This window comes from Tachypleus tridentatus, chromosome 12 (genome assembly GCF_004210375.1).
Source record: "Tachypleus tridentatus isolate NWPU-2018 chromosome 12, ASM421037v1, whole genome shotgun sequence".
Taxonomy (NCBI): Eukaryota; Metazoa; Arthropoda; class Merostomata; order Xiphosura; family Limulidae; genus Tachypleus; species Tachypleus tridentatus.
In genome coordinates this window covers 32,506,653-32,518,952 of record NC_134836.1, presented here as the reverse complement: position 1 = coordinate 32,518,952, position 12,300 = coordinate 32,506,653, and the positions used below count along the sequence as shown (strand labels likewise).

Genomic DNA, 12,300 nt, shown 5'->3' with positions numbered 1-12,300 from the left:
TTTGTGCTCTTAATCCTGATAGTGGTAAATTGAGTCTAGTCAGTACATCAAGTAAAGTCGAGGATATTGTTTCATCAGTTGTATTGGAAACACTGTACAAACCAAGAAATGTCTCATGGACGTCAAGGTTCTCATCTACGTATCGTACATATATTGCTTCCTGTTCAGCACCTGTAACATCTTGAGTGGCATCAACCATTAATGCTAAGATTTTACTTTGCTACACTTCGTGTGCTATGTTTTTCAGTATTTGATGGCAGATCATCTCAATTATTTCATTCTGAGCCTGGGGTGATGTGAATGTGGTTTTCTTTGACAAGTAGGACGTCAACACAGGAGCTTGTTTTCTGCAGTGAAAACACAAAGCTGACGGTCGCTTCTCTTTTATTTTTGCCTGGCATCCACTGTAGAGCACAAAAGGCTAATTTAATAATGCAGCATGCAGTTGAAGCTTGTGAATGTGTTTGAGATTCTATCCAGTGGGTACATGAACTTGGTGTTTTGCTTCAGAGGTCAGGCAAATACAAGACAATTTTTGAAAATATTGTATCGTCAGACAGACATAATGGTCCAGTTAAATACATCTGCTCACTGTGTCCAACATGCTGGTTGTGCCGCCTATCTGCAATTACATGTGCTAATGATCACTACAGTGACATTGTTGATTCTTTGTCTGAATTAGCAAATGAAAAATCAGATGTAGCAGTGAAAGCAGAGGTCTGCTGGACAGATTTGACAAAGGAAAGACAGGTTTAGGATTGTTGATGGCTCAACATCCATTAGCTGCATTAGAGGAACTAAACCGTGCATTCCAAGCAAAATCAGCGACAATATCTGCCATGATTAAAGCATCTGCAATGACAGTTGAGCAATTGCAGGTATTGCGAATAGAGGAAAATTACAACAAGATATTTTATGAAGCTGAGAAAAAGGTAACTTTTCTAGATCTGGTACCTATCGAACTACCACGCATTCGCAGACTCCCCAGAAAGATCACAGGTGATGGCTCAGCACACCATTCTCCAACAGCTAGAGATTACTATAGAAGCCAATATTTTTAATTTGTAAACACAGTCATAGAACATCTGACCACTAGATTCAATGCAAACAACAATGATTTGAGGCAATATTTGGCACTTGAGAACATGATCACATCTGGCAAGATTGACAACTCGGTTATAAACTTCTATCCAGAAATTTCTGCTCAACGGCTCGAGTTTCAGTTGCCCATGTTCAAAGGAACAACAAAAGCAGTATCTCTGAAAGGTGCGAAGGATGCTTACTGTAAAATGCATGAAACAAGGCAGCAGATGTTTAGTGAAGTGTTTCTTCTCATGAAAACTTTGCTTATTTGTCCAGTGTCCAGCTGCCAATGTGAACGCAGCTTTTCTGCATTAAGACGGTTGAAGACGTGGTTAAGGTCAACTATGAGAGGCAGTTTGTCATACTCACAAAGATGAGGTCGACAAGATAAATATAGAAGAGCTTATGAAAGAATTCATAAACAGATCATTACAAAGGAGGTCTACGTTTAGGAACGTGTAGGCTAGAGGACTAAATGAACCTTACTTCAATGAAAAGTATGAATAATTATGTGCTACATTGTATTGATGTGTAATTTTCAAGAGACATTTTAATTATTTTTATCAAACAACATGAATAGTTTTTCAGTAGATATAAACTTATCAAGGATATTTACTAATTTTATTAATATTTGAAAACGTAATTCATGCAATGAAAGTTATTAGTAACCTTGTCAAGTATAATGGCCATCTTTTATACTGTGCAGTGTGCAGGAAAATATTCATGTGTCAGTTAATTTGTGACAGATTTGTCTTTATTCTGTTAACATTTTAAAAACTGTTCACAACACCTCACTTATACAAACCTACATGGAAACCTTGAAGTATCGTGGCAACAAGATGACTCTGTGACTGCATGTTTACAGCTTTCAGGTTCACGTAATCAGAGATTATCAATTATCAATTTGCAAGTTGAACAGTCTACATAAGTGGTTGCAAAAATCATTCCCCCCATCGGGTGTAAAAAATCTACGCCCATGTATGGCAGTGATAACAGTAGGTGAAAAACTTAGCGTTGGTCAGGAAAAAATAGTTGTTAAAGACTGGGAAGACATAAATATCAACAGATGCATGAGATGGTTGCAAAGACAACTTGCATGTAAGTAAACATACCCATGTAGCAATGCCACTTGATAACTGTAATGACTGATAGTTTTATACACTCAGTTTGTTGTTTAAAATATTATATTCTTCCATAAAAGTTGTTTCTTATCAGTTTATTTTGAATTTCGCGCAAAGCTACACGAAGGCTATCTGCGCTTGCCGTCCCTAATTTAGCAGTATAAGACTAGATGGGAAGCAGCTAGTCATCACCACCCACCGCCAAATTTTGGGGTCTCTTATACCAACGAAGAGTGAGATTGACCATCACATTATAACACGCCCACGACTGAAAGGAATTCAAACCTGCGACTCTTGGATTACGAGTCGAGTGTCTTAACCACTTGGCCATGCCAGGCCATGTCTATATGTATGTTATGCTTTGTGTTTCCTTTTATACACACACACACACACACACACACATATATATACACAAATAAATAAATACACAAAAATTGCAACTTTAGATTTGGACCTTTTTTTTGTCAATTGGTTTATTGTCTTTTATCTCACGCTTGAGATCAGTGGCGTCTTCCTTCTGTCCCGAAGGCTGAATAAACTAAGATACTTAACATCAATGTCATTAAGTTTAAGTTTCTGCCTCTTACATTCTTATTTTCACATTTACCCGCCTCGGTTTCATGATCTAGTGTGTTAGTTGGTTGGTTATCACCATTAGATTCTATCTAAGAACATAGGGCCGCAATCGCTTGCGGATTCTTCAACAAGTATTTAAGTGAGTAGGTTGTTAGCTCACCGCACCGAGCCGTCCCTAATTTAGCAGTGTAATACTAGAACAGGGGTTCCCAACCTTTTGGCAATCACGACATGAAAATGTAATTGATGAAATAAAATTAATATTATCCCAAGCTACTTCTAACAAGGCTACGCGACTCCCCTGCCAAGGCTTTGCGACCCCTTGGGGGTTCGCGACCCACCGGTCACGACGAAAGGCAGCTAGTCATCACCACCCACCGCCAACTCTTGGGCTACTCTTTTACCAACGAATAGTGGGATTGATCGTTCTATTATAACGCCCTCACGGCTGGGAGGGCGAGCATGTTTGGCGCGACACGGGCGCGAACTCACGACCCTCGGATTACGAGTCGCACGCTTTACGCGCTTGGCTATGCCAGGCGCGATCTAGTGTGTACTTGACATTATTTAGAGAACATATCAAGTCTCTAGCAATATGTTGGAGAGTCCAACAAGTATTGCGTAAAGATTTGATGTGAACACTCTGTTCTACTTACAACTATCTACGTTTTTTGGGTCCTTGGCATAACAAGAAATCTTAATGTAAAGCATTAAACAGTTTTTATCAAGGTTTATTTGTGGAGTGCTATTAAATTGATTTATTCTAGTACATACCGATACTACATGCTAGCTTCTTTCGGTATAGTTAAGATATTGCACAGAGTACCATGACTGTTATTTCATATTCTGAATTTGACTAGTATATTGATTCAAACAGAACCAATATGACATTATGCCCTTGGTACAATTATATAGCAATTATAAAAAAAATGGCTCATTTATTTGTCAACAGGGATTAGTGAAGTATTACCACAGTGTTTGAATTTACGTTCTGTAACAACATTGAAGACTTAGTCCTATAAATGAAAATGAATAACAAAATATTCTCTTATCCTAACACTTTTGCACGATACTGTATTTCCTTAACAGTGACGAAGGTAGTGCATGTACTTCCGAGAGGAAGAGCACTACAGATCTGTTTGTATAATGCTACGTTTTCTCAATCCAAAACAAATTACTCACCCATATTTTATTTGGAAATTTATCTGAGAACTTTAACCTCAAGTAAAGGTACTGTGTTTCCTCTACACTCATCAAGTTGGTTGTGTTTAAGTTTTGAGAAAAAGGCTATTTTCACAGTTTTTTACATTGTAACCTGTCTCTTTTTTAAAATTCAGTGAACATCAAGATAATTCAACTTTTCAATCATTTTCTATCGAGTCTTCTGTAAAAACTGATTCTATACATAATTATTCGGACTATACATAATTGTCAATGAGCCTCAGAATACAACATCATTGTTTCTAATCTCTTAATTGCAGTCTTTTTTTTTTCTGTTCTCGCCTTTATCCTGCCTTGAAACAGAACACTAGTAAGTATGAAGGCTTATATCGCTAAAAATCAGTTTTCGACTTCGTTGTGGGCACAATATAGATAGTATTTTTCCCTCAATGCTTAAAATGTTTACTGGCTTTTAAGTTTTGATATGTACTGCAATTTTGGCTGAGACGTCTTTCTTTCATTAGAAATAATTAGTAACGAAAGACTTTTACAAGACTCATAGTTATATCTGGAGCGCACCGGTTATGTAAGTATTTTTTAAACAATATGTTTTCTTATTATAATAAAATAATTACATGTTAACAATAATTGACTTGTAAATAATGTACTTCAGTGCAAGGTAAGAGTGGTATTGTATTCGATTATTTTTTATAATAAATTACTCAAATTTTGTAAATTGTAAATATTATTTTTCACAGATGGCAAAAATTCCAGTATTTCATAACCAATCACGTTTAAGCTCGTTACCGCCATACTTCCTCGAGGTTATACGAAGTATGGGTATTGTGATCATGGTGAAGCAACATTCTTTATAACTAATTGTAAAAACTCTGAATATAAATATTTATAAATTCACTGTGGATGTTTAGATTTCATACTTTACCTTATTAATAGGTTTATTCAAGTTAGGGAATAATTAAGTTAACTAAATTATGGCAAGTGGATTTCCATTAAGAAAGAAAAGGGAAAGAACCAAGCTTCATAATTCAAAGCCTTATGAACGTCAGAAAATAAGCGCGAGGCCTAACGTTAAGCATGGAAGTGATGTGACTGCTTCAACTAGTAATATTAGAGGGTCACAATCTCAGGTAAGACTGAATTTGTTTATAAACCTTGGAGGACTTGCTGTTTGAATGAGAAGTTGAAAATTGTGTTATCGTGGATAATGCAGTTTGTTTGCTTTATGTGTACTATGAAGTTCTGCTTTAATAGTAAGTTTTTTAAAAGTGGCACGTAATTTTAATTATATTAAGTTGAAAGTTCTCTAACATTTAAGAAGATTGCTTCTAATGCTATTGGGATGGGAGATTTAATGTAAAATTTTCTTTAACTTTCTAGCAATTTTACTGAATAGAGATGTCTTTTTACCTTAAACAAAATGTCAACATTTTGAATGGAGAATTTAAGTGATTCACATAAAAGTCAAGTGTATATTAAAAATTGGAAGGTAGACTTTTTATGCTTTATATGAGTGTGGTTATGATTTTGGTTATAAGGAGTCCCAGGGAACTCCAGGTCCTGAACATTGAAGCATGTGAATATGACTTTGTAGTCTTGGATATTTTATGCTTACATAAATGAAATTTAGTGATTGTACAAACAACACATGGAAAACATCTACATTATTAATACATGAACTAGTATGACATATTGAAAAGCAATCAATTTGCACTAGTTGAAACTGGCTTTCAAAGCTGTCACAGTAATCACTAAAGCCATTGTCTCCCATTTTAAGTGAGCAGCAAATGAATTTTAAGATCAGAATCACTGTTGGTTTGAATTGGTCAACCAGTAAAGACCAGCAATGTATCAAACATTAGCTCTGTTCATGCTCTTCTTTGAGTGGTTTGACTTGATCAAGAAGTTTTGTTATCTGAAAATTCACATAGCTTTTAAAATTATTTAAAACCAGTTAGCCATTGAATCTATTGAAACAAGAATATACAATGAACTTGTTGTTATGGACTACATAATAAATTAATTGATACATAGTTATGTCTGTTGAAATCAGGGTGAAAATGAATACCAAGGTGACATATTGCTTTGTCATATTGCCAGTCTTAAGCAAGTAATATTGTCCTGACAACAATTTGGACAACAACATTTTATTAGATGTAACTATTGTGAAGAAAATGTGTGCAACAGTTGTTGCTGATAAGTGATATCAACAATGGCAGTATTATTAGTATATTAAAAAGTGATTTATATGTGTATGTATTTAATTAGAAATTGCAACTATAAATTAGAGAATCATGCAATCAGTATTTTTATTAAATAGGAATGGAGTACCTCAAAAAACCAAATGCAGGCTATAATCTTAATACATTCTGTATCTGTTTGTGAATAATTATACAAACAACCTAAGTGAAGCTGGGACAACACAACCTTGAAAATAGTTTTTTAACTATACTTTAAGAAGTAATATAATTATTATCAGTATCCTATACTAAAATTGATGTGTGTTCATTTCACATAATGAAAGCACTATTGAATAGCAGACAAAATGTTGGAATGTATTTTTACTAAAATGTGCTGGTGTTTCAATATATTAGTTGTCTGTCTAATGGATTATTATCAACAATTGTATGAATAGGCCATGTTTGCTACTAACATTTCTTAAATAATGTTGCAGTAAATTTGCACTTATTACTTATTTTATTAATAAATCATATGTCTATGATTTGTTGTTTTACATTCTGATTATTTCTTTGTATAACTAATACCTTGAACGTAACAATACAATTTATCTATTACATCATTATATGACATAAAATAGTTGAGGTTTACTACTTGTATTATCTTATTTATCAGTCAGGGTATGTCAAAATTTCAACCAGTGCTATTACAAAATTTCTCCTTTGCCTTTACAAGTACACAGGCCAGCTCACTCTTTGTTTCTAACATATGGTTGTTGTAAAGTGCTTATTTTATTTTTCCATATAATACGTCCTTGTGTACGAGTTTGCCATTGATGTAGTTGCTCAGAAGTACATTTTATTCTGACTCAACATGGGTGTTGCATTATATCTGGTTACCAGATAAAGCAATAGATCATTCACTTTTTGTTAACATTTTTCTAATGCAATAGTAGTGTAAATGGAAGGTCAATTTCCAGGTGCAATTATTTTATTAATTATGAGCTAAACAATTGAGCTTGCAGGGTAAATCTACAAATTTAGTCTGAAATACGATAGTGTGTGAATTTTTTAAAAATTTCTATTAGTTAAAAATCACTGAAATTTTCTATTATAAGACCTGGAACTTTTAAGGGTCAGTTTGTTAAACTAAACCTATGTCTTCCTCCTCAGTTTAGTTAAACATGTTTGAAAATGTTATTAATATTAGTTTCAAAAATATTTTTGGATTCATGCAGTCATTGCATGTGTGACACAAATGTGTAGTTTTGCACAAATGAGTGTCCCCTTCCTGGCTGTGTACATAAATTGAAAAGAATTTTTTATCTAGAAATTTACAACATTATTTGATTAGAAGTGAAATGCAAAATTATTATCTCACAAGCATTTTTATAGTTTTTGTAATCTATGTTTTCATTTTGACATGACATTTTTAAAATGAAACATATATAAATATTGATTTGTATAGTATAAGATGATAGTAGTACGTGTGGAAAGTTAATTGAATTTAACTCTATTGTGACAGGTTGTGGGTTAAAGCCCATTTCATTGCATTTGTTGATTTACATTTAAAATTTTATTGAACAATTTAGGAATTTATCCTCTTAAGTTTGGTATCAAACTAATTATAATTCAAATTTTTATAGTATACATCATTTACTTTCATAATTTAAAAGTGAACATTAAATAAACACCGATTTTTGTCACATAGTATATTGGTTGAATGTAGCACTGGTTCAAATTATGTTTTGTGATGTAAAAATACAAAGGCTATAGTTTTGTATATTAGAACTTAAGTTACTGATATTGATAAGATGGAGTATAGAATAAAATCTCATCTTTTCTATTTGCTGAATTGTCACTGTATTTGCTGAACCAAACATAGTTGTCTTGCATTACCTCTTTCTATTTTTTGGAAATGATCCCTTATAGACACTTCTAGGTATGACATCTAAGTAACTGATTAGAAGTTCAGAATGTTCTCTTAGTGATTTTTTCAGCAATTTTCAAATATGATAGCATCTTAAATCTCTTCGAAACTGACCTTCATGCTGGTAACTTGAGACATGTTTGAAAATTTGTATTAGATTAGCTGAGCTATTAAACTTGGTAAAATATAATGGAATTCTTTGGTATTGATGAAGTAATTTATGATTTTTTTCTGTTGTTAAAATGTGTAAATTAAACCTTTAAAACTTTTCACATCCTCCATGTACAAAATTTCTTAAGGCTTAGAAATCAGAGACATACATTAACAGAGAGTACTTAGGTTGTAACTGAAAGAGATAATTGCTTATTTCTTTATTTACCCCTGTATATTTAAGAACTGGTTTGTAAGTAGTAGTAATCTAATTATATACTTTAGTACCAAATAATAGTAAGGTTCTGAGTAACAGCACTGAATGGACAAATTGTAAATTTCTAATAACAGTATAGGGTGGAAAATAGTTTTTTTTTTACCTTTAATCCTCGTGTATTATTCTAGTTCTGCTTGTGCTAATGGTGGTGGCAGCATTGGTATTACAATATTTATTTGTATAAAGTACAAAAGGAATTCCTATAAACAATTTTATTTGGAGTGTTTTTGGCTAAAATTTAATCTTTGCTGATAATAAATGCATTGTAATGTTAATTTTATCAACCATCTAAGCAAACTGTTTAGTTTCAGATTGGTAACATGACAGTTTTCCTTGCATTCAGTAGGAATGCTTCTACTCTGAGTTTCAAATAGGCCAAATTTTATAAACTGATTTATGACATGCCTTTCAACAGGTCAAAAACAAACAATAATAAATCCCAAGATTCAACAAACTACAAAACCTTACACTGCTACACACCATATGTTCCCTACATCAGCAAAAAAATAACCAACATTTGGTTGTTATTTTGAATTAAGCACAAAGCTATACAATGAGTTATCTGTGCTCTGCCCACCACGGGTATCGAAACTTGGTTTTTTGTGTTGCAAGTCTGCAGACATACTGCTGAGCCAATGGAGGGCCCAACATTTGGAAAAAAACCTATAACAAAACATAACATTCCAGTAAACACCAAATTTATTCAAAAACCAGGTGCAAAACTGAAGTCCATAATGTGTCAAAACCACACTGAGAAACACGACTTCATCGTTTATAAAACACAATGCAACAACTGCCACAACTTCTATATTGAAGAAACAAGCAGGGAAATGGAAACCAGATTCAAAGAACACAAAAAACATCTTCACATTTTTTTTGAACATGTAAATCAAACAAACAACATAACCATAAAAAACACCCAGACACTAAGTAGGGAAACAAATGCAAAATCAAAGAAGCCCTCCCTACCTGTGTAACTAAAACGAAAATTAAACAAACATAAAAGAACACCTTTATACCTATACTAACTAATAATGTAACTGCAGTGTCCTCTATAATTCTGTATGTATTTATATTCTCATTTCTAAGATTTGCTTGACAACGGTCAATTGCAAACTCTCTCTTTGTTAACTTGAAGATGACCTAGGAAGGTCAAAACATTGTTCTCTGCTTTATTAGTAAAAGTATTAATGCCCATACTGGCCATTCTGAAATACATTTTACAAATATACATTATGCTGGGTGGAAAAGCACCTGAAACATGTACAATTATTTGTAACTCTGTAGAATTCAAGTGGAAATTAAAATTTTACTATATTTTGCTAAATACCAGTCCATTAAAACATAGCCAGGAGAGGTCACTTTGTAAAATCTGAATGCCAGTTTTATATTATTGGGTATGGTAATGTGATTGCACATGTGCCAGTGCTAAAAGGTGAATGAAGTAAAAAAAATACTAAATATATGTAAATGTATAATGTTATGAGATTTAAGCTATTTAGCCTAAACATTTTTTCATTTTGTAAGCTGTAGTCATTTTAGAAGAAAAAAAAAGCATTTGTATTTCCTAATTTTGTATGGTGATTATGAGATTAGTCAAATCAGCTGAACCTATACAGAGATTCATCAGTGAAAATAACAGATAAAATAATTTTTTCATAAGAAACATTTGATAAATCTAAGGATATAATAAGGATTTTTGGATGTGAAATTTGAAATTTTTCTGATCCATAAAAATATTTTTAATCTTAAAATGAAAATTTTTTTGCATGTCAGGCAACATGCAAAAATAAAGTTCAGCAACTTGAAGGTAGGTTTTCCATCCCAGTTATACTGACTAAAATTACTTGAAAGAAATTGCTGTTAGCTACTTATAAGTTAAAATAACTTTTCTCTTTAATTTACTTTATTTATTATATTTATTAAAGAATATGGTATTTCTTTAATTACTTGTTATAACCATTATTTTAGTTTTAATACTAGAATATTATCTATAAAATAAATACTTATTGCAGACTATTAAGAACCATTTTAACATGATACATGGAATAACACTTGTAGGTGTGGGGAGACTAAGAATGGGAAAATTAAATTCTGTGAACTAGTTTTGTGTGAAAAAAAAATTACATACACAGATTTTAATTCTGAAATTAATCCTATGAGTCCTTTCACTAAAAGTACTTTTTTTAAAAAAAGAGTTATTACAAATTTAACCCTCAAACGGTGGCCATCAATTGATGCTGCTGTTTACAATGTTCCTGCTGTTTAAGAGTTAAAGGCCATTCAATAATGGAATATCCATATTGTTTATTCTGATACAAATTTATCACTTTCATATACAATTCCAAAATTGATTTAAAATCCTGGGTAGTTCATTTTTATTACTAATTCTTCACAGTCATGTAAACTGTTTCCATGGTATTTAACATTATTTTACATGTTTTGTCTGAAAAAGTCTTTAAAGAACCAATATAATTATTTTTGAATTATTAAAAATAACATTCCAGTTTTGAAATACTTAAATTTAAATTCTTCAAAAAATCACCACTTCTGTTTTTATACATGACATTTACAACATTGTATACTAAAATAGGGCTAAAAGATGAAATCAAGGTTTACAATGATTTGTTTGATGACTTTAAAAATACTGATATAACTATACCAAAATTTGAATATGCTAGAATTCATTGCAAAAATATACACCCTTTTTGTATTTATAACAGCTGTATTGTTTTTAATATGTATATGAGTAAACAGTGGGTATTCCAGTGATAATGAGCTTCTCTTCAAATATGGCCAACCTGTATCTGTTGTGTTTTTTTATGAAAACTCATTTATAAAGCAGACTTTATATCCTAACTTCACTTACCATTCCCATTATATAGATCATGTAATAACCATAAATTAGCTTTACACCAAATGTAATATATCCTGCAGAACTTACAATAAAAAGAAGTGATGATAATGTCCATGCTAATTATTTGGCTTTAGAAATTACTTTTGTAGAAGGTACAGTGTGGTTAACTATGTTTGATAGAAAGTAGTTTGATATTCTTATCCTTGGTCTACCAATGTACCTGACAGTTGCTCCATGTATCACATTAAAAGATATTATATCTCAAATAAAACAGTTGTTAATAATCTGTAATAACAAAATTTTTATGGATAATGTTCTATTATTAAAAAAATAAACCAAAATATTATGGCTATAGAGACAGACAATTAAAATATTTTTAATAAATGCAAAAATATTTTAGAAACTATTGATCAAGTAAAATATAAAAAATAAAGAGGAGGTTAGTTACCTTAACTTATAAGTAGCTAATAGAAATTTTCTCAAATAATTTTAGTTAGTATAACTGGGATGGAAAACTAACTACAAGTAGCTGGGCTCATCTCTGTTCCAAAGTTATTCTTGGATAAATCTTCAGGAGAAAGCTGGGAGTAAGAACTTTAAAGGTACAGTTTATAGTTCTATTTAATAACTCTTTGTATAGGTTGAGAGTATAATTGGTAGAAATGTTTATTTCTATTTAATGGGAACTGCCCTCCCAGAACTGGCTATAGACGGTGAAAGACAGTAGAAGCTAGGTTGTTGTGGGTGTAAGCACTCATCTTCATACCCTTATTTGAGTTTTTATAATTTTCTTTGATGTTGACATTTGGAATTTGTTTGTCTGATATATGGAATATCATCCTCAGTGCATTTGGGAGGTATTACCACAGATATGTATAATGACAATAAGTTTGCAGCATGGACCAATAACGATAATGCAATGTGTGTGATGTTTATTTGCTTGCAGGTAA

General features: G+C 32.1%; 1 protein-coding gene across 4 annotated transcripts in view; it reads left to right on the top strand.

Annotated features, from left to right (window-relative positions):
• The first annotated feature begins 4,736 nt into the window (after positions 1–4,736).
• LOC143235521 (uncharacterized) overlaps positions 4,737–12,300 on the top strand; it is an 81,130-nt gene continuing 73,566 nt past the window's right edge. For 2 of the 4 annotated variants that reach the window (XM_076473751.1, XM_076473750.1), the window contains exons 1-2: positions 4,760–5,089; positions 11,844–11,952. Coding sequence is in view for 2 of the 4 variants with exons in the window: in XM_076473749.1 (XP_076329864.1) it covers positions 4,934–5,089 (156 nt within the window). In the remaining 2 variants the exon portion in view is untranslated. Of the gene's footprint in view, positions 5,090–11,843; positions 11,953–12,300 lie in introns of all 4 variants that reach the window. The other 2 variants (XM_076473749.1, XM_076473748.1) reach the window with 1 other exon arrangement.